The 23,382-nt window shown below is 38.6% G+C and overlaps 2 protein-coding genes across 3 annotated transcripts; one reads left to right on the top strand and one right to left on the bottom strand.

The window, feature by feature from the left end:
• The first annotated feature begins 6,442 nt into the window (after positions 1-6,442).
• en2b (engrailed homeobox 2b) lies at positions 6,443-9,395 on the top strand. Its single transcript, XM_067253732.1, has 2 exons — positions 6,443-6,908; positions 9,076-9,395. Exons 1-2 carry the CDS (start codon positions 6,443-6,445, stop codon positions 9,393-9,395), a joined length of 786 nt encoding a protein of 261 aa, XP_067109833.1.
• Positions 9,396-14,166: 4,771 nt separating this feature from the next.
• Positions 14,167-23,297, bottom strand: cnpy1 (canopy FGF signaling regulator 1). Of its 2 annotated transcripts, XM_067253276.1 has the most exons (8): positions 23,276-23,297; positions 21,868-21,958; positions 21,703-21,737; positions 21,054-21,159; positions 20,761-20,876; positions 17,349-17,558; positions 16,459-16,555; positions 14,167-15,665 (listed from the first exon to the last, which is right to left on the bottom strand). In XM_067253276.1, exons 4-8 carry the CDS (start codon positions 21,154-21,156, stop codon positions 15,625-15,627), a joined length of 567 nt encoding a protein of 188 aa, XP_067109377.1. In that variant the 5' UTR covers positions 21,157-21,159; positions 21,703-21,737; positions 21,868-21,958; positions 23,276-23,297; the 3' UTR covers positions 14,167-15,624. The 2 variants fall into 2 exon arrangements, with proteins under 2 accessions (XP_067109377.1, XP_067109376.1); XM_067253275.1 differs by lacking the exon at positions 23,276-23,297 and having other exon boundaries at positions 14,169-15,665; positions 21,681-21,737; positions 21,868-21,954.
• Between the last annotated feature and the right edge of the window lie 85 nt (positions 23,298-23,382).

Genomic DNA, 23,382 nt, shown 5'->3' with positions numbered 1-23,382 from the left:
GACAAGATGAATCAGATTGATTACGTTCATTTTAACCCCATATGAGTGAATATAGTCTTTGTCCTCATATGAGCTATATGGTCTTTATAGATTCATGTTTGAAAGGATAATATTTGGTATCATAAAAAAAAAATACATACATTTGTTCTCCAAGACACTTTCCATTTATGATTTATAATTTCATGTTTTAATTATCTGATTTTCAATTCACTGTGATGTACTCTCTTTTGTTGGCATGAGGTCTGTCTGTTTTGCAACTAGATGACACCAAACTTGAAGCAAATCTATGCCAGCTCATTCCCTCCAGCCACAAGGTTCCTACCTGGTGGGGGACTGACTGACAACCTATCCTTCAGAGTTCTCTGGGAACTGTGCCAATGTTTACATCCGTACATTATATTACAACACTTCCAAGCTCAACAGTCTAGTAATAAACTAGTAATCCCCAGAATGTGTACAAGAAGGGCCAGCTCTACTCTCTGAGGAGGCTCAGGTCATTTGAAGTTTCTAGGTCCATGCTGAATATTCCACTCCCAACTTCCAGTGAGTTGTGGCGGGTGTTTTCTTTAATGTGTTGGGGCAGCAGGATCAGAGAGGCGGATTGTAAGAGACTGGACAAATGTATTAAGAGGGCAGGCCCTGTTTTAGGTCCATCCTGCAAGCATTCATGAGACTGTACATGAGTCGATCTGTGTATTAGATACAACTCCTTGAGTCAGTGTAGTGGGTACCCTTACATTTAGTTCTGACCTTTTAGCCATTTCACACTGAACAATCTGAAAGGAGATATACTATGCTCCTTGTTTTAAACACTGCTGTAGGCAAAACTATAAATACGGTGTGTACTTATATCGTGTTTCTTAATTTAAAATTGATCCTTCTAATGTAGATTGTATTGGTGCTGCTGTAACTGCTGTTGTAATTTGAACTTCCCTTTAGGTATTGATACAATTTGATCTAATCTTATCTATTCCCCAAAATGTCTCTATAGTAACACTTCAGTTGAAAGAGGAGAAGAGGAGAAAAGCCAAGAGGTACAGAGATGTGTTCCCAAACCTCTCACTAGAGAGCGCTGCTACAGTGTCTGGTTCCCCAGGTCATCATGAGTACTTGGGTCATGTAAAACAGAACCTCCAGGAGGGGGTATAGGTAACTATGCACACCTGCTGTTTTCCACACATTGAGGTTTGACAAATAACCTTCAGAGGGGTGTGAGTAAAGTCAATTAATTTGCTTTGTTTAATTATGTTTCTCTGTCCAATACATACTCAGCCATCCCCTAAAGTAATTGTGGACTGTTTTTCTGTTCTTCTACAAACATTGTCACGGTTTATCCTGAAGTGCAGTCATCGTTGATATGACAGTCGATGTTGATATTATGTTGCTGCTCTATGGGTAGCATTAGTAATCTGGGTTCTGTTGCTCTGTGCACAGCACCAGACAAAAGCTTACTCACTCTCTCCCCGCCTCTCTCTCTCACACACACACACACACAGACAGACACAAACACACACTACACATTGAAAGAATACAAGCTTATTACATTTCGTACACAATCAGTTTAGGGTAGACAGTCACATCTTCCTCAACTTTTAGTATACCTACTGATAAAGGTTCAGTCAGGGTGACAGAAATTAAATTACGGTCATATTCTCCAAAGGACTTGTTGTCAGTAGATCACCAGCTCCATTACATTTTAATAACACTCTGTTAATTGAAAACTTAAAAAATGACCTGCTGAAGCGAAAATGGAAAGCCAGTATGTCTAATGAAATATCCCTTGGGTTCACATACAGTAGTACTTACTTTCACATTCAATCACCAGGATGAAATTAAAAAAGAGAGCAACACAGTTTTAATTAGGGCATAATTTATCAGAATAAAACAATTACTGGTTGATGAAAAAAAAAACAGGTAAAGTTAAAAAAGTAAAGTAAAGGAAAAGGAGACAGAAATTACAGACTCCAGGTTTCCATTTATCAGGTCAAGGTCACAAGGTTATAAACATGTTGGACAAAACAGTTTGTAGCCTACAACAAAGAAAGGGAAGAAAACAGAATAGCATAGCCTATTTGATTTGTGTTCATTGTAAATAAATAAAATGTTCTTCAAGTTATTGTCATTTACTGATATAGCAACGTTTTTCAGTTTACCTGGTGGATACGGATGCACTTTATGAAATGTCTAACTTAATCACTAAGCCAAAAAAGACGGTTTGAAATTAAAAAGCAATGGCCCAAGACCTTCTTTTGTCGCTAGTGTTGGTCATCCATGCAGGACCCTGACCAAACCCGTCGTAAAGCCAGAGAAGAGCTGAGAGGACAAACCCAAGCTGGCTCAGTCCTTACCCTTCTATTCAGACAGGATTTATCTACGCCACGACGATCAGGCGGATTACCGAGTAATTAAAACCCATAAACAATCGTCCCGTTGGCCTTTTCAACGTGCTGTGAGTGTTTTCACTGGTCTAGGGGACCACAGCCATTCGACACAGAGCAAAAGTGGGATTCCGAAAGTTGTGAAGCCTAAAGTGATCGAGAAAGAAGTTTAAAAATAAATGTAGGCTAATTTAGAAGATACGACCAAAAACAGTCCAGCATGTATTCTTCCGTAGGACTATAACACGGTAGGCCTACATTAATTTGATCTAGCCAATGAGACGTTTGACATGCATGCTGACAAGTGAGTTGCCTATAGTTTAATTCTGAGGCAAGTCTTCAATATGCTAAATGTTACAAGCCTACAATAAACAAAATGTGTGTTGCCTATTTATGAAACAATAAAAACATATAATATGATATAGCTAACGTGGCTTTAAAGTAGGGGCGGGTTTCTCTCTTTCAACTTGAATATTCAGCGATGTGGCTCCCTCAATATTTTCTCACTATTTAGCTTTTTGAGTTGTGTTATTGACGTCTAAAAGTGGCTTATTATGGCACACTGTTCATGACGCAAAAGTTATGAACAAGTGTGCCAAACATTTTCCCCCATGCTATCCAGACTGGAGTAGGAAGTGCTCCGTAACCTTTCTCCTCATCCTCGGGGACCCCCTTGTGTTTCTTTTCCTCAGTTTGTTTTTCAAAGGCGGACAGGAAGCGAGGAGATCCCGAATGACCCCTGCATTGTTGTAGAGCCAATATCACAGCCATTCAACGCTGCACATCTGGTGATCCCGTCTATGATCCGTGAGTTGCCAAACTTGTCAATTCACAAATACTTCTCACACATACATAATATTATTCTGAGAGGGGTGCATTTTTAGCATAGAGGAGAAATTCTAAAGTTTACGCACGTGCAGGTTAGCACCAAGTTTGGCAATTAACGGGTTATCCAAGAAATTCTAACGTCTCACTAAAACGGACAAATGAAAGCTTTTCAAAGAAGGCACCTCATGTCTGAAATATTTTAAACACATAAACCAGCCTATATACTAGGAAAATATATTTGCCAAATGCAACGTCTATAGGCTGTAGGAGTGCGATAATGTAAGAGACTGTAAACAAATGTAGGCAAAACAATTCAGATGTGTCAGGCAACATTTTCCTTAATTGCAAGTTTAAAAACTGTATTCGCACAAACCCATGAGAGCGAAGTACGATGATGTCCATTGACACCAATTAGCTTTTTTTGTTGTGATTTTTTTTGTATGAATTTAGCTAGCGCAAATAAACTTTAACAAACAAACAACTAACATCCATACACTAGGTTATAAGCCTACACAAAAACGAAAAACGAAAGAATACACTGCATGAACAACATTCATGGAGCCTACAACAAGGCTATTTTGTGCCCAACAAAATGTGTATTTTCGAGATAGGATATTCTAAATATAAGTTCTCACCTGCCGGCTGAAATCACAGATGCTTAAGAAAATGCTTGGTTCCTTATACATAAAACATTTAGAGTAGGCTTTTTAGAAGCACCATACAACCTTTGAAAAATAACGGCTAACAAAACATAACTGACATCTGGTTGGACCTCTGACAACTTGAAGCTGTCTTTTCAATTATAGGCTTCAATTTGACCATTGAGTCAAGCTGAAATTACAAAGAAGCATCACAAGCAGCGTAAAACATTTTAAACATCAGGATACATCCATTTCAATTAGACCAAGAGTTCAGAATAAACTCTGGAAACCCTCCCAATCCATTAGCTCACATCAATCTATTGCCTACACTGCGTCTTAAACCTCTTTATAAAAACTTTTCATGTTATACTGGAATTACAATGTATAGGCAATTCTATTCAATTGTGTATTTGGTGTATATCGAATACAAACACATTTTAAAACAATAATGAGAAAAGAAACAAATAGCCGAGTGACTGAATCATAATGACACTTTCACTTACATATGATTGCGTGTTTTATTAAAACATTTCAGTCTTTTGGTTTTGAGTATTGCACCTGACCCTGCAACTAATTGTTGCTGTTACATTTGGTTCAAAACTGAGTGAAATGTTTCCCAAAACACACAGCCATCGCACATAGTGTGAACTGTGCTCTATCGTGGGCTCTTAGTTTGACGTTGTTTTCACATAAAACGAATTATTTAGATCCGTGTCCAAATTGGACTTTGAATTGAACTAAAGATCCAACGAGTTGATAGAAGCAAACAGTAAATTCATGTTGCCATGTTATGCTAGTAGCATGAATTAGATAATTTTAGATAATACTAATGGTCTAAAATGTGCCATAAAAGCTTTCTGATTACAATCCAAGATCACTGATGGTGCAGGTAAAGGCAAAAACTGTGTTGTGCCGTGCGGAGGATTTAAGTGAGCAAAACAGGCTTTGAAGTCCACAGCAATGACAAAATATTGTAGCTACACGTCAATTGCGCATGGATCCAGGGAACATTCATTAAATGGCTATTACAGTAAAAGCAATCTCAGTCTTGTTTGGGCTACGTCAGACTACAATAAGATAACCGATTGTGGCCTGATGCTAATGGGAACTATTCAACATGTTTTTCGACCGTTTAGACTATAAAAAAGATGGTAACTGATTAAGAATAATAGGTATTAGGCTACAGCCAAAGGATGTATCACAGTGCAAACATGTCTAAGATCACGGAGGCCTTTAGAACTAGCCAAAAGCTTACAATATAGCCTGTGTATAGGCCTAGATCCCTCAGACGTTACGGAGGGGCGTAGTTGATACTTGGCAAAAGGTGTCACCTCAGCTGTTTCCTGACATGTTTTTAAGCGTTATGTTCCTTTTACGCACCAAAACAAAACCTTTCAAACATTTACGCATTGATTGTATGTGTTGAAAGCATGTGAAAAAAATGCCTTTGAGTGGAAAAAAAACAGTTTGAATCATCATTCTTTACCTTCCTTACCTTGCCTAATACAAGTTGCCCAAATCCGTTTAACTAACGATGGACACTTTTAGGAGGCTGACTAAGCTATTTGCTTGAATGGCAGTAGCATACAGGCTAATTTCATTTAAACAGCCTATTGAGAAAAAGGTTCAAATGACTGAAAAATGTGTTGTTTACCCCCATCTTCACCCCCCCCCCCACCCCCACACACCTCCTCTGTCCCCCTCCTCACATGCTCTTAGCTGTATCCTCACAACGTTTTAGAAGAAATCTAGTATTTTTATTTTAACAATGAACTTAATGGACACCTTAAGGAGCCAAACCTAAAAATCAAGTTCAGGTTTCAATGCTTTTCCTATTTAGGATAGCCTACTTCGTTTCAATCAACGCTAATTCACTTTCTTTTGAATCACCTATAATGCTATGTGGCAACTTCTATATTACACCTTTGAAAATACTTCACATGAATTACTATTTGTATGACTTGTTTGGTTACAAGTGATAGAGTATACCGTGGTCTAATAACCCACTTGTTTACGCATTTGAAGTAGCCTACAACCGCTTTGAGAATTAGGGTTCTTTTATCTATCTCGAGCCTCTAAGTCAGGTGGTACCATCCCACAAACTTCATTGGTCAAAGGCACGCGTCTTAGATATGGACTGCTACGTCATCAGGGGGTACTCGTAGCCTATTAAAAATGAGAACAAAATCCACAGTGAAAGTATTTCAGAAGCAGTTAGCGCCTCTTTATCTATATTGTAGTTTTAGAGGGCTTGTTGAAGCATCAACGTTGAATAGGTTTTGGACAGCAACCTTTTCTTATCATTAGTTGATTGGCTTTTTCTCAACAAATATCCATAGGCAAACGGAGAAAAAGCTGCATTTAAGGTATGATTTTTCTTTGTGAAAGGGACAAGAGGCTGGTAGGCTATCATATATCCAAACTAGGCACTAGTCTATACTGATTTTTTAAAATATTTTTAATTATTATTACCGGTAAAAATTGAAAACGTGCTAGTAAAGGTAACGGCTGGGGAGTCTTTTAACTGGAATTCCTATTTTGGAGAAGGAAAGCGGGAAAGGTGTTGAAATTAAACACTGACCAGGCAATATCAGCATGGAAGAAAACGATCATCGAAACGGAGAGCGTCAAAATTCGGGTGAAGAGTCCAACCAAGCTATTCTCCCTCTACAAGCACCTGGAAACCAACAACCTCATAGAATCACCAACTTTTACATTGACAATATTTTACGACCAGACTTTGGACGCCGAAAGAAATTTACTTTTCACAATGGTGAGAATAATGCCGATGGGGGAGATAATATTTCTCGCGTTGCCCCAAAAACTGTACAGATAGGTCGGACTGTTGCAGGGGATGGATCTTCAGATTCCCGTCCAGACGGGGAGCCCAAAAAAGCCGAAATTGTTGCTGATGCGCCTCTGAAGCCCCGAGGGGAAACTGGAGACCAGTGCCTAAGCTCGGACTCGGATAGTTCACAAGCCAGTTCTGCACCTTCGTCAAAGCCTATGCTTTGGCCTGCCTGGGTGTATTGTACACGATATTCGGACCGACCATCAGCAGGTAAAATGATATTCTTTTTTGCATAGAGAAAACGTGAGTAGTAGTAGGCTATAATACTTGACTGCTATGTGATAGCCTAAATTTGTGCGCAACAGTCAAATGAAACAGTGGACTCGAACCTTATTGATCTAGTCATCTAACTAGTGACCACGTTAAATCGGACAAGTGTTAAAATATTCCACGTTTTAGTGTAATATGCGCTATTTTAGGTCAATTTGTAGGCTCAATGAAGTAGGCTATACAGTTTCAGTAAATTTTGAATAATATCAATCTAAACTTGCACTTCATGGAAGCTAAAGCCGACACTTAATGGACTATTTTGAAATGAATGACATGCGAATCAGATCAATTATAGGTTACTTTTATTATCTTATTTCTCATATTTATAAAATGTATTATTGCATTATTATTACACTACTCAGAAACAACGTTATTCTATTTCAACAATTTTTATAGGCCTACATGAAACTTGTATCGAAGTATTTTTGTCAGACTCGATGGATGCTACACAATAGGCTATGTAAAAAAAAAAGTAGGCCTATATCAATGCAATTTACCATCAGTTGCCTTCTAATTATCGAAGTTTTGAACTTTAAAAGCATGACTAAAACCAAGTTTAACACCATTGTTCCTGACTTGTCTTTGTTAATATTTCATTTGCATATTTTTTGACAATGGAGCAAGACTAAACAGAGATAGGGCTATAACCATGTCCCATCGAATTGCAAGATGAGATTCGAAATTAGATGCATGGCGAAATGAGTGCAAAGGTTATTGATAAAAGAAAAATGTGGGACTATAAGATAATTAGGAATTATAGTCTACCTATTAGGCTACTTTTCACGTTTTGACACTTTAGGTTCAAACCTTTATCTACAAATTTTTCTCTTGACCCGAAACAGATCAAAGCTTCTGTTTAAAGGGTTTTCATTGCTTAGTTTTTCGATGTCTTCGAAAAACCGTGTTTACAATAGGCCTAATCAAATTATAGCTAAGTTTAGCCAATTATGATAGGCCATTCTTAACATTATCCAGTTTCTAGAATAGCCTATGCTAATGCAGCCTGTGTTGTGTTAGAATAGCCTGTGTTAATGCAGGCAATTTGCAGGTTTGTGCTGCTATATTTATCTACAATTTCGATGTGTGGTCCTACGTAAGTGTTGACACAGCATACATATAGTCACAACGCGATTAGAATAATGCTAAATCAGGAAAATTCATAATCTAACGAAAGCATTTCAATAGCTACAAGACAACTTCATGAAATGACAAAGAAAGTAGACCCATCAATGCTCTTTGTCCAGACAAAAAGTTTGCTTGGAATAGCCCGTGGGCCTATAGGCTTTTTTTCTAACAAGCTTTCATATCTGAAGAATATCACAAGATCACGTTGCCTTGTTTTATCAAATATGACTTGTAAAAATTGATGCTTTCATAATGCGGGTGCGATTCATCATATCATCCAGACTAATAATGAATTTGGCAATGGGAACGATGAGTCACGGATAAAATTGCAGTGCTTAGATTAATTCAAAGTTTCATGTAAAAGTATACTTCTTAGCCACATAAACATAACCTTTATGGAAGACAACTCAAGTCAACTTACAATATATCCATGTAGCAGCTTTATAAAAATTTGAACTTTGAAATAGTTCCTATGGTAACAGGCTGAGAAAGAGGCGCCTAACCACCCCCTCCCTTTAACCCCACCCCCATCACTCACCCATCCTCCCCCCTAGCCCACTCACAAACCCCCGCAACAATTTAGAATCTGCTCAAATCTAATGCACTGCATATTCAAGACTATTTGTAGTTTAAAATCTGACTCTAGAACAAAGCAAAAAGACCCACCTAGAATCGGGCTTGCTCACTAAGTGTAGATTTTATAGAGGACTAAACCATAGCTGTAAATTATTGCAACGGATCATGAACGATAGATATGAATATAGGCTACGGCCTACTTATTTAATGGTCCTAGCTTACTGCATGTGTTGGGTTACATCCATCCTATTTATAAAAGGATAGCCGCAAGATTCCTTGCCTGTCGTCAGTCCATGTAAAGCCTGTTTAAAATCAACTGTGGCCTAGTATTTGCGCAATATGACACAGACATTCGTGTTGCTGTTAGAGAACAATCATTTTAACAGTTCGTTGTGTTCCATGACAGGGCCAAGATCTCGTAAACCAAAGAAGACAACCCCACCTAGCAAGGATGACAAGCGTCCGAGAACAGCCTTCACTGCTGAACAGCTCCAGAGACTAAAAACGGAGTTTCAGACCAACCGCTACCTGACCGAACAGAGACGACAAAGTCTGGCGCAAGAACTCGGACTCAACGAATCTCAAATAAAAATCTGGTTTCAAAATAAAAGAGCCAAAATAAAGAAGGCCACCGGAAATAAAAACTCTTTGGCCTTGCACCTGATGGCACAAGGACTGTACAATCACGCCGCAACGTCTAAGGACGACAGATCTGACAGCGATTGATGCTATGAAAATATGATGCAATAAGTAAGGGCCAGTGTACTAGAATACCAGCATAAAAAACGTGAATGGAAGACGGTATGCTATATGTTTCTGGGTTTTTTTGCCTCTTGAGCGCTTGATTTTTAGGCTTAGACCTATTTGACTTTTGAACTCATTGACCATATGAAAACTGTGCTGAAGCCCAAAGATTTTTTTCTGCTGCATTTTCGAGACTGTGAATTTAGCCTACATTGTGTTATCTATGTTTTACTATAATTTCTATACTTCAATTCTATGATTTTCTTATAGCATATTGTTTTGGTGCTCTTGTAGAAAATATTGCATTATCTGTTTTGTATGAAGAGACAGCCTTCAAGCCTTGATTTGTCATGGAGGCACATTCGCGTTTATATATAGCCAGCGTCTAAAAACAATGCATTTATGTATGTGAACTTTATGTATACACATCGTGAAAGTAGGGAATAGTAATAATTCAGTCAGTGATGAATGAGAAAAACTAAAGACCATAAATAACCTTCAACTGACATTTAGGTAAAGTGATGGGGCATTTCTTTTGCATAAAAACCTGTGCAAATTGGGGTTACTCACGTAAGCCTTAACGTGAACAACATAGTGACTCTTTGAGTGACTCCGTCTCTACAAGAACTATTCGGTACAATGCAGTTGCCCTTTGTTGAGACTAGTCGGGTTCGAATCTTGCTCTCGTCTCGCCGTACAAAAAAAGTATACACTCACCGCGAGACTTTGTTTCCATTTCATCTCCGATCCACAACCTCAAGTGATCTCATGTCATGAAAAGAGGTGTGGGTGAGGGGGAGGGGGGGGGACAGAAATTAAAACAGTGAAATTAAACAGTTTGATATCATCACGGACATTTTCTGGAACCCCTCTGTAGACCTGTCTACAGAAAACCTCTTTTTTTCCCCTAAAAGGTAAGATGTAATGTTTTCATGATATGTTGCTTTATAGTGCCGATATGAGATCAATTGAGCGTGTGGCTACCTACCGTTTTGTCACTGGTATGCATTCCATAGTAAAATAGGCTACATTTATTGTTATTTGCAAAAGACCATAGTATTCATATTTATAACCATATTGAAAGTCTATAGCCATGCTATTAAGGTGAGGCTCTGGAAATGTTTACATAACTTATTTATCTTGCAATAACTTTTTTTGAATGAAACGTTTGGGACCTTGCATGGGGGGCTGCATTATGTCACATGTCTGGGCTATCAAACATAAGTTGATGTATCCAAGCCAAATTGTGGTCTTAATTAAAGTGGTGTGAATGATATTTCATTGTCAATAATGTAAGTGTGTAAATTAAAATTCAAACTTTGACACACTTTGCCTTAAAAGTTCTCTGTGAACTTTGCCTATGTTACAAAGGAATATCAAATTCAAGGATTATATAACTGATGATAGAGGTAAACAGCATACTATTTACTTCTACATTTCTAAGGATACTCTGTGTATAAAAAGGACAAAGTTGCAGTTGTATTTTTATTTCATTTCATGTTTTGATATGAGACAGGTATAAAACGTGTATCATAACTGTGTAATTAATCGTAAATAAACACCAAGAATACTAACGTGAGCTTTTACATTTCATTTTGATTGTTTACATTCCAAATAAAAAAACTGTGCAACCAGTGCTCAAAAGAGAAACATTTTGGTAAATTCTGTTGTCCCAAAAAATTATGAGCACACGTGTTATAGCTACACCACAGTTGTGGAGAAACAACCTCATAGCAAATTTGCATAACAATCCCAGACTTCTCTTGAATGTTGAGACATGGTAGTGGATTCCACTCAGCAATAGTACAGTTGAGGCTCAGCCAAAACACAAATACTGTCTGTAGTAAAAGGGGTGTTTGTGTAACTCTATGAAATCTATTTCTATCTTGGATAAAATAATCTGAAGTGTGTAGCATTATAATACATGTGTGGATCATATTCTGCTATGGGTGTTTAAGGTGGACCCTAAAGTAAATAAGACCATAGAGGCATACATTATTCTTTGATGATGTAAAATGGTGAGAGGTTGTCTTCAGGCTCGGCTTGGTTAGATACTTATTCCTAACGAGCAGGACTAAATGGTGAAAAGTATAACTTAATTAGCAAGCTATTGAAGATAACAATCAAAAGCAATCTACCTCAGTCTAGGTGTCACAAACCCCCCCCATCCATTTTTTTTAACCTACCAGTCATTTTAAAGTGCACTATATTTTCATCTCTACTATTGTAATAGTAGTAGCATAAGATTGCACTAGTTCTAGGGCAAAGAAAATTATTTGTGTCCATGCCAGAAGACACACAATGCATGAAAACACAAGGCCACAACTACAATGTCCCTCAAAACCGTTATAATAGCATAAGATTCTGAAATAGAAGCAGTACTGCACATGCAGTGTCTCCATGGTACCCAAAAGACACAACATTAACAACACAAACAAGCAAGCAAGCATACAAACAAACAAACACATCTTTATATCAGGGCAGGCCAGTGAGGAAAGAACAGAGCAATTCATTCTATACTATTCTGAATTGTAAATTAATCTGTCAGAGTGTATCATAAATACTTTCCAACCATACTCCCTACATGTCCAGACAATACCAATATATGTAACAATATTGAAATATTATGTGGTCTGTTGAATATACCCACTTCTGACAAGACCGCTTGCCTCTGGAGAGTGTGTATCCTAGAGCGTAAAAGACTGAATCATAAACCAAGTTAAGATCTACTGTATTACAAATCTAACCTCAAAGTTTAGAGATGGGAAGGGAAAAGGTATCCAGTAACCACCTCATTACCCCAAATCCACTTTCTGATGAGCACAACACAACCTTCTTGGAACCAACAAATAAATGGAGACGAAAACAGCCACTTTTGAAAATCAAGCAAACTTCAGAAAGTCCTTTCAGACGACAACATTTCCCCTCTGAGTTTTTAACTTGTACTAGTTTGACTATTTTTCGATTACCTTACGCTGATTATCTGACAGAAAAGTCTGTAAAACAACACAACACAAACAGAGAAAGTGAGGAAGAAGAGACAGATCCGAGACAAAAGGACAGTTATCTGATCGGACCATTTGCCTGCAGCATTGACCTGCTCCCTCCATGGCCCCAGAAGTCTCATCTGCATTCCCTTTCTTGGGCGGCTTGTATGTGGAAGTAACGCCCAACGGCCACTGACTTGATGAGCTCGCCCCGGCTGAGCAGGACTGCTGCCTCTCTATCTGACTCTCAGACGCTGGGCTGGGCTGACTGGGCTGGGCTGACTGACTGGACTGACACAGAAAGAACTAGGAGCAAAGTCATTGCTCCTATAAGGCTGGGACACACATTGCCTCAGGTGTCTTTATGTTTTTCACCTTGTCACTGTATTCCTCTCTGTATAAGAATGGTTAACCGTAAGAAAAAAAAATACTGTTAGGGTATGTATTGAAAAAATGTATATTTTACAATAATAACATAATAAAATAATTTTGTCTTAACTTTCTAGAAAAAAATAATAACTTAAGAGTAACTAGTACAAACTAGTACAGGTCATTAATGAAAGTTAATGAACTTACATTTGAAGTTTGGAGAGTTCATTCAAGTAGGATGTTTTTCCAGAGTGTTGTTTCTGTAATTGATAATTTCATATCCGGTTTGCCAGTCATGCAAAGTTCATGAAAAGCTGATTTAAAATACATTCACAGACACACATACACACACACAAACACACTGGATATTAAAATAAATGGAAAACATCTTAGTTATCATAAGTTCACTCATCTCTTGTCATAAATTTAACCCCTCCAATTGGTGGAGGCAAAGGGCAGCTTGAGAAAGAATAGAAAAATACTGATCAGAAAAGTATTGATGCCCCCTGTGTCTCTCTCAAACAAAAGACCCATCCTGTCCCTTCCCCCCACTGAGTTATTTAGCCATAGTTTCAAAACGCTTCCTAGTCAAACTTGAATATGGAATGAAGCACTGGGGCTTTGTGGCGGAAATATAATTAAGCTGGTGAAAGATGTTGAAGGTGAAGAATGGAGGATGACATCAGGCCGATTTCACACTTGGTACTGGGATGGCCTGGCCCAAGCCAGCTCTTCGCCATGCAACACAGATCAAAGCCTGCTGCCACCACCAAAAAGGCAAAGGGGGATTTAAGTATGCTAATCTGCAGGACAAATATATTTTAATCTTGTTAGAATACAAGTTAATGCCACAGCTCAAAGACTGAACTTTATATAGTATAGGGGCTAAAGATCCATTTTCTCAAATATTTTAATGAACGAGGTGGTGGCCTTGCACCATCGGAAATTTGCGTCTGATGAGAAAAAAAATGCTTGGAAGAATGAGTTATCGCCCGGGCTCATTACCTGCAGAGTGGGTGCTTTACATCTGAGGAGAAAATGAGAGAAAGAATATACTCCAGCAGTCTTCTCAGCAAACTGCGCAAAGGAACTTATGTGCGTAGGAAATGAGCATTTAGTGGAAGAGTAGAGCTTGTCCCTCCACTGAGCTCCCTACCCAACAGTACCTTGGTAACCCTTGATCTGTCATGAGCCTAAGCTGCAGGCCCTGACACCCTGAGACAGCTAGGCACACAAAGGAAAGCTGCTGACACACTCGACTCAGGATCTCAAACTTCAACTCACACTCGCAACAGTTTGTGTGTGAGGAACATTCAACAAGTCAAATACTTTTATTGTTGGATAGGAAGTGGAACTGAAGGTAAAAGTCATTGATTTTCGGGATCCCATATTTATTTATCTTGGGCTTTAGATAAACCAAATGAAAATCTGAACTACATCAATTATTCAGACCACAAGTAGACAGATCATAAAACAGTTGCAATTTAGATCACTTGCTTTAAAATCTGCAGCTTTGCAGATCTACACTAAACTCTACAAGAAATTATTAGAAATATCACCCCAAAAATATCAAAACTGCTAAAAACTACAGCAATCCATTTGTCGCCCCGGTGTCCAATCTGAACATTGACAATGCTGCTGTGACTTTGATGAGTCTCTACAATATAGAAAGTTAAAAAAGCGTGACTATGGTGGATATGGTTTGGAACAAATATTCTGTGATCAGCTAGCCTTGTTTGAGACTTGTAAGACTACATTAATTGTCCTTGTGAGACTACAAAGGTGTCCCCTTGGTCTGATGGTAGACACAATGTACGTCTGTACATTTCCTCTACCAATCCGAGGTAAATGGGTTTCAGGTTTTTTTCACAACACAAAACCAATCTGTCATTTAACTATATCATAAGGCGTTTAATGTAAAAGTCACGTGAGTTTGACTGGATCCGCTCTCAACTGAATACAAGATAAAAGTCAGTTTGATCATTGACAGCTAAAAGGGGTTTTATAAACATGTTACATTGCAGTAGTGATAGGTAATAACAGAATTTCTTTGCAATATTTTAAATGACTTGCAATAGTGAGGTGGTGTTTCAAGCAACTATTTTCATCAATACAATAAATACAAACTAGAAGGGATATGAGCTGTTGCCTGATACGAGCAACACAAGTTACAGTTTTAACTTCTTTTTAACTTCTTTTTTTCTCACTGCAGCCTTGAGTAATTCTTTATTGCTGTGGATGGTGTGATCAGGAGATCTTTATGTGATTTTACAGTTGTTGATACAGCATTTATAGTACAACACTCTACATTTAGTATCTTCATTTGGAATCAGTCCCTTTCATTGAAACACATGGCCACTTCCCCAATAAAGATTGTAACCAACATCAAATCAAAACAACTATCCAGTCAACAGTAGGGAAAGTACGCTATCTTAAGTTTGAAATCAATTGAATGCATTTTTTTTTGAATTAGCAAATTAAATATTCATCTGGATTTAAAGAATGGAAAGACAGAAGGGAACATTTGAACCTTTTCTTTAATTTGAGTCAACTGTTCAAATGGAAGTGATAATGATGTATACGTTTTAATGTAGGTCTGCATGAAATAAGTAATACATAGCTGTGTGAGACTAGTATTACAAAAACAGGAGAGTATTACAGAACTTCTTAAATTGCACATTGTTTCCTTCATTTCCCTCAAGGAGGCTTTTATAACAGCAGCCAACAACTGCCAATACAAAAAAGGAAACTTTATTTTAAAAGGTTCAAGTTGATTGTCACAGATTATTATGCAAGGCCTCTGTAAAAGTAAAAATCTAAAGTGGTCCCGTCTTTGTAAACAATGTTTCCTGTAACTAAAGCTCCTCATTCTTGAGTTTGGGGTCTTTACAATGATCTGCAAATGAAAACAAAAAAATTACATTAGTATTTAGATATATCTTACTTTAATCCCAGCTGAACATGCTATAATTACACTTCACGTTACATCATATAGTTTATTTTGCAATGTACATACTGTACATGTTTACAGCTCAACACTGATGACACAATGTACACTATTCTGTTGACAAAGAATGTGCCCAGCAGTATAAACAAAAAATAAAGTAAACTATAATTTGAATTGTAATTAATTAATCTGAAAATACCCTTAACATTTGAATGAGGCAAGGAGACCATTAAACATGTAGTTCTGTAGTAAATCGTCTGGCTTTAGTATTATTTTCTTTTTTTTTGCGAAGACAAAATTAAAATCGCTATATTGTTTCAGGATTAGGAAAAATAAATCACAATCAGGTATGCTCCCAAATACAGGGAACAAAATTTAGGACATCTGTTTGGCACATCTTTCTCCTAGCCCGTTCTATGTACACTCCATATTGCAAAAGGTTCTCAATGAAATGAAACAAAATGGCGGCGGAAAGATGAGTTATGCAATAGCACAGTACCCAAAAACAATGCAAATTGTTTCATGACATTAGGTAGTCACATGTTCGAGGTCTTTGTTTGAGACAACACAAGTTACTTGATATTTTGGGCATCAAGGTGGTCACTGAAAATGCAGAAATGTGATCTGCATGCTGTACGATTCTGGCAAAGGTGCAAGCATTACCAGAGCTGTACATGCCACAACGGGCAAACAGGAGGCTTGGTGACAGGGTGAGCTAAATCACAACATCATGTCTGAGTACCTGAAATCCTGTTGCATAACTTGTCAACCACATGGTCTGAGTTCTGAGAGAAGAGAGTGATGATATCGTCCTCCAACTCCTCAACGATGGTCTCACACTTCAAGAGACGAGAAAAGAGGAGAGCAGAGTTGAGGGGGAGAGAAAACGAGTGGAGAGTTACTCATCCACAGATGGCAAAGCTAGGCCCTCCAAACATTAGAGGCACACAAGCATGTCGTTTATACAATGGTGGGCATGGTCGGTTGGATAGCGACGGCCATCTTTCGTTTGCCATGCCGTTCGGCCATCTTGAGGGCTCAGGCTACAGCAACCGACCACAACAACGCGATATTTAGTTACTTTGTTATTTTAAACAACTGTAAAAACATCTGACATGGAGTCTGGAGATAGTCAATGTGAAAGTGAGAACTACAGTATAATATACAGTTCAATGGAAGTGCATTGCAATACAATTTTGAATAATATTGGCATCAAATACAAACTCTACATAGATTAGGCTAATTAAAAGCTGTTGTCCAGCTATTAAAGTAATCACCATTTTCAAAAACAACTTATTAACGGCCTTTCCTTCAAAAACAATCAAGGGATTACTTGAGCTCACGACATGTAATGTAAATAAGGAATGTTAAAATTACTTTAACATATATAAACATATACTTTAATATATAAAATGTATGTCCCAACATTGTCCCAACACAATATTGGGAACTAATTTTGAATTTCAAGAACTTCTACAAGACAATGAATGATATGACACAATAATTCTCAGAAAACCATAAAACAAACTTGGTTTCCTCAAATGCAATGTAAGCATACATGTCTGAAAATGTATATCACAAAATAATTTACATCCAAAATGAATACACTGTCAATAAATCAGTGAGACTTACAGCAAATTTCAGGGCAGTGGAACCGTCAGGCCCATCAAACTTGAAGTTGTTGAAATTAGGGAAATCCGCATTATTCCCGTCTCTGGGAGCGAACCTCCTGTATTGTTTCTCCTGGGTGTCTGGGTCCTCATAGAGTGCATAGTCACTCATGCTGCCGCAAACCCCCTCCAACAGATCACTGAGGTGAGTCTCAGACCTAGCCAAAGGAACCTGGACCAATCCAATCAAAATAAATGAATTAAAAAGAATCTAAAAAGACATCAAATAAACAAGCTAATCCGTAATTACTTTGTACTCTGTACTCTGTAGTCTGTGATTGGTTCCATGAGACTGCATGGCACCTAGGTCACTTGGGTGTGACCCCTAGCTTCCGATGGCTACGTGATCCACACAAACATCCCCAATACGCTGTAACTATGACATTTAACCTGTATCCCCTTCTCTTGTAGAGGCAGAGACCCCCTTTCCTTTCCCCTAGGAAACAGGACAAAACAGCAGCGGTAGTGGTGTCTAGACAGGTCAAGGTGCACTCTGCTCCGGCCCCTCTGGCCTGTCCGGAAGGGGGTGGGGGAAAGGGTGACAGAGGTGGGGGTAGTGGGTTGGGTGGGTGATGGAGGGTGGCAGGGGGAGTGAGAAATCTTGGTTGAGGGATGGGGGGATGGAGGGGGGGGGGCAGTGAGGGAGAGAAGGATGAAGAGAGGGAGGTTAAGGAACAGGGGGAGGCCTAAACAGCAGCCAAGTGCAGGGGTAAACAGCTCAGTCTCATCCTTTGGTGCCTTTTAGGCCGTTCATCCCCTCCACCCTCGAGTGATCAAAGAAGGAAGTCTTCCTTGTCAAGCCCGGTCAAAAGGTGCTGGGGTGAAGGGAAGGGAAGGGATGGGTGAGGAAAAGGGAGAGGGGGGGGCATATTGCAGATGAACTGGATTTTGTTGCAATGTAGATATATCCCTGACCCTATTGTCCCCTTTGAGGCTCAGTATGGACCCTTCCGGCCCTCCTGATTACATTATAGAAGCATTTCCCCCCCTTCTCTGTTTTTATATCTGACTCTGGGTGACACAAAGGGGGCTTCCGTGGCTCACTGCCATCTGTTCACCAGGGAGATAAAAAGGTCTCGGGGAATGGCCTGAACCTTGCCACACAATCTCTGCCTTTTCACTGTCAGGAAGCTAGTTTATTTAACCTTTATTTAACCAGGAAGGATCCCATGAGGTGGGAAAACCTCCTTTTGGAGGGGGACCTGGCAAAGCAAGCCTGCAAAAAGGGATATATTAAGGCGGGTGTACCATGAGCTAAAAGTTGGATATAGTGGGACTAGCCATTGACAAGACCACTGGATATCATGGATGATGGCCTACTGACCGAAAAAAATCACCACTTCAACATCAACAACATAAAGCTGAAGTAACTTACTTAGAAAGTATAGGTACCTACAAAAAAAAATCATAATATACAACAACAAAGTACAATATATTTTGCCATTAATATCAATTCTATCAGCGGTGTGTAGTCTAGTTCATAGTCATGATATATTGGCTTGATTGAAATCAAATCTGAAATTAACTGCTCAGAGCAGAAGAAAAAAAAGTGTCCGGCAAGAAAGATCTGGTTCTGCTTCTAGTCCTTATCATGCAATCCTGAAAATGGTTTGGAATTAAACTCTTTCCTCGGCAGTCTGAGGGCTGTGAAAGGGGCCTGTCAATCATTTCAGACCAAGAGAATAAGGAGGGGGGAACGAGAAGGCCTGCCAGAGAATAGGCTACTCAGGGATGCTATCCTCCATTGAATTCCCATTGGAAAACCAGCCATTATTGTGACACTGACGACAGGGCCTTTCAGTTTATTGTGTGAGCGATATGGGCCTATGAAAACACATACATTAATAATAATAAATCTAATAAACATATTTGTGATGTGGTGTTCCGCGTTGGTACAGAATTATACGGAAAGGGATTGTTGCAGGGTTGTGTAAAACAGCACAAAAACTGAAAACAAAACAATATTTTTCTTTTCTTAAAAACCCAATCAATGAAACATTATACAGATTGCAAATAAATCACCAAAACTTGCTTACGGTGTACAATATTGCCATTAAAGTTCAATGTCTAAGGTTAAATGTTACATTGTGTCAGGTTTAACTTTATGGTGACAAACAGAGGCGTTTTGGAACCCCACTGTGGAGAGAGCAAAGAGCAAAGAGCAAAGAATTAAATGAGCAAATCTCCCTGATGATGTTTCTAAGCTCTCGCATCCCTCCCCTTTCTGATTCTGACACCTTCAAAGGCCACTTGGGGGTTGTTTCCCTATCTGGTCCAAACATTGACATAATCAGTGATTCAAGAAGTACAGTAAGGGCCTGTACCTCTAATGGTTCAACAAGAGTGTTTGGCATCTACATTCTAGTGATTTGTAATTTTTGTAGTTTTTTACTAACTTATCATTTGCGTTTCTTAGAAACACAAGCCTTTAATTTAGCAATGATACTAAATTATATATCTAGTCACTAATGATAAATCTAATCATTTTGTTGTACTTAGCCACCCCCCACCCTCTACACACACATGCACACACCCACACAGAGCTTGAGGGCATAAACCAAATGGAATATGAGCAGGACACAAGGGCATAGGAACTGTAATTAGCATTTATTACCAAAATGAAGCCACTTTTAAGGGCTGCCTAATGAGAGAGTCTATGAATATGACATGCAGATCCATCAGATCCATACCCTGCTAGGGCTCTCCTTTGTTTTGACAGGGAGATTCTTATTCTGTGCACAGACAGGCTTTGAAACATTTATGATTCACTTAATTGCATCTTGCATTACCTGTTATTAATGTAGCATTTGTGGTATTTGATATAATCAATCCCAATTTCTAATGGATAGCCAAGCTGGCCTATTTATTTGTTTATTTTTCATGATACTATAATCACAAATGTACAGATTGTTTCCTAGGTATGTAAATGTCCTACAAAAGGTATATGTCTGGCTTGAAAGGAAACATTTACCAACTGTCTAAACAGAAGGCATGTTATTACCTATCAATTACAGTCTAAAAGGGGATTAACCCTGAAGATCAATAGGTGAGCCGGACACCTAATAACTCAGTCATTTTCTGTCCCAGGACACTGGTGGATAGAGACTGGCCTTGGCCGGGGCATTGGGGGATGTAGAAAGAGCTACGATACCTGGTATGGAAAATCCATCAGATACCAGACATGCAGATGTATATTGTACAGTTTATGTAGAAATGCATGAAAATATGTAACAAAATATAAATGTTTTGCAATGGTCCAAATTGCAGTATAAGCAAAAGCTGTCATGGCATTATAAATCCTGGTAATGACCATGTAGGATTCCTCCAGAAGACTGACTTAGTTAGAGTGTTCAGTGAAGTATATGACACCGTACCTTTTTATCAACCATGCTGCCATCAGGGTTTAGTCTGAAGCTTCCAACATGAATGGTCTTCTTTGGGTCAACTTGACTGATGGAAAAGTTCAGCTCATCCACTATAGCTCTACATGCTAAACAAAACAAGATTTAAAAAAATCAGAGGGCTATTAAGAGTATTCCTGGTGCAACACTATATGTTACCATACTGTGATGTATCGCACTTCGAAAAACTGGTTTTGGATGTGCAGGCAACAACTTTTTTGAACATCTGAAAGGTACATTTTTATGACTTTCATCATTGTTCTTACCAGAACAGTACACAATCTCATCTTTTTTCCCCTCAGTCGTTGGTAGACAAATGGTAGACAAAGTCACCAGAGTCATTAGGATAATCCATGGTGCCATATTCATATTCTATAAGAGAGATATGTAAAGGACAGGACATCAAAGCCAGTTCACAATGGACATGTGTAGAAAAGCATTTTCTATTGAGAATGGCAGGATTAAAGTACACATTCTGAGGCAAACACATTTTGCTTTATTTCACCCTAAACAAAAAGGAGGGCCAAACTTCTCATTGTGTAGTTCTACTAAAGTCAGGCACTCTCCAATAGGTGTGTGTGTGTGTGTTTTGCTGTGAGTGCCAATATTTCCTAAACAGTCCAACAAAATTAATCATCACCTAAACATAGATTTACTATTCCTGCTGAATAGGCTGGTATATGGTCTGACAAGGGAAACCCCTCGTTTATGACGTTAAGAGCCAAGAATGAAAAGGTCACACAAACGAATGCCTCTATTGCAGTTCAGTATGACTTCGAACCAATTCGGTTTAAATGCTACCTGCGCGAAATGAAATGGACAGCTAACCAACACAAGTACCATTACTTTTACAGCAATTGCTTGATAAGTGTAACACCTGTGCGCTTACACACCTGACGTGTATGCCGCTCTTACCTTTCACGAAGGGTAGACTCTATGTGTAGCCTAGACTATGGTGAAGGACAAAAGTTGAATCAAACAGTTAAGAATGGAACAGACGTAAGGTCGGACTCGACAACAATTGGCTGTATTTCTTACGGGATAGAATGTCTCATCTAAACTTCGTTTTGGAATCGTTACCTGCTTTGAATTTCGATCATATCGACAGTAGTTTTCTCTTATACGTGCTAGCCTTCGGCGTCGCCACGTTCAGCAAGGAAACAGCTAACCGCTGAGAATGACAGCGCATTGAGCCAATAGTGTTGCGGAGGGAAGAAAGGATAGAGAAAAAAACACACATGAAACTATCCAATGAATGGACAACACACTCTGTTGTTGCTACCTAACGAGTATGAAATGACAATGCCTGGGAACTGGGTTGGACTCACTAGAAAGAGTGCATTCAAGATCATATTTCAGAAACTCTCATTTGCAAGCTTGTTCTGGGTTAGTTTGAGTTTTTCTCAGCTTAAATGGTCTGATCCATCCAACTTCTTATCTCCACTAGGTTTAATAATGTAGCATAAATTCATTATCTTGACCTCCTGCTTTTTGTGACCTTTTCAACCTAGGTTTTCCTGCAGAAACCAAGAGAACACCTACACAGCCCAAGTCTTCTTTAGACCAAGAAGACATTAGTCTAGTTCTAAACCACCTCGGCACCAGAGTGGCTGCTTGTAAGGATTAAGCCTACCCTTTAACCCCTATGCATTCAGTTAATAAATTAACAATTAGTCATGTTAGCTTATCTAAATTGTTTTCCTGTGCTTTGGGATATGCCATTGTTTGTGTTGATTCAAGCATGATTGTTTGCATACAGGCAAGATCATGCTTACTCTTGACATTGATTTGTGTCCTTTGTAATAAGAACCCTCCTGTACGACACAATTGTGTTGATGAATAAGTTATATTCATAGACCAAATGTAATCAATGATTTATATGACCTTTTTCTCTTTCAAACTTTGAAAGAGCTTTCAAAACAAATTACTTCATAGGTTTTATGGATTTTAACATGACCATGAACCAACTAATGGATTATTGGATTTCTGCACACATCATAAATGTGATCATAATTGCAGAACTGTAGTTTCAAAAAGGCTCAGTGGAAAAGATCAAGTCTGGGTAGATAAATTGAGTTATTGACACATCTTTTCCAAAATGTAAATTACTTCACTTTAAATAATGGATAGATGCTGTCCACTGTAGCCAAGCATCACATGAGAGCTAGACAGCGTTTGCACCTTCTACCCCTAGTTATAGTGAGGTGGTGTCTACACAGGGACGTGTGACCTGTTTTCCTCAAGCAGAATGTTATCCAAAGGATCATGATGACAACACAATGGATCCACCTTCTCAGATAACCATCCTTTAATGTCCATGTGAAATGTATGGATGTCTTTACTTCATGAGTTCACATACATGCAGCCCCACTTTACACTGGATTTTAAGTATAATCATGAAGTACAATTACATTAACAAACCAAAATATTGCAATATTGTCAAGCCTGAACCGTAGTCGGTATGTCAGATGACAAGATGAACACTGACCTTTACTTTGGTGAGCTATGAGACCCAAACTAAGAGGTTAGCTGAACTTTTCTCCTGCTCCTACGGCTGTCAAAGGTAAGGGTAAGCAGTTTGTTATAAAGGTTGCT

Source organism: Osmerus mordax, chromosome 16 (assembly GCF_038355195.1).
Source record: "Osmerus mordax isolate fOsmMor3 chromosome 16, fOsmMor3.pri, whole genome shotgun sequence".
In the NCBI taxonomy this organism is placed as follows: Eukaryota; Metazoa; Chordata; class Actinopteri; order Osmeriformes; family Osmeridae; genus Osmerus; species Osmerus mordax.
This window is presented reverse-complemented; position numbering and strand designations above follow the sequence as displayed.

What these genes read in the sequence shown, in the direction of transcription:
- en2b (XM_067253732.1), top strand. Translation starts at nt 6,443, where the DNA reads ATGGAAGAAAACGATCATCGAAACGGAGAGCGTCAAAATTCGGGTGAA. An exon ending in TTCGGACCGACCATCAGCAG is followed by an intron (nt 6,909 to 9,075) that starts GTAAAATGATAT and finishes GTTCCATGACAG; the next exon opens with GGCCAAGATCTCGTAAACCA.
- cnpy1 (XM_067253276.1), bottom strand. Translation starts at nt 21,156, where the DNA reads ATGAATATGGCACCATGGATTATCCTAATGACTCTGGTGACTTTGTCT. An exon ending in TGAGATTGTGTACTGTTCTG is followed by an intron (nt 20,877 to 21,053) that starts GTAAGAACAATG and finishes TGTTTTGTTTAG; the next exon opens with CATGTAGAGCTATAGTGGAT. An exon ending in GCAGCATGGTTGATAAAAAG is followed by an intron (nt 17,559 to 20,760) that starts GTACGGTGTCAT and finishes GGATTGGTCCAG; the next exon opens with GTTCCTTTGGCTAGGTCTGA.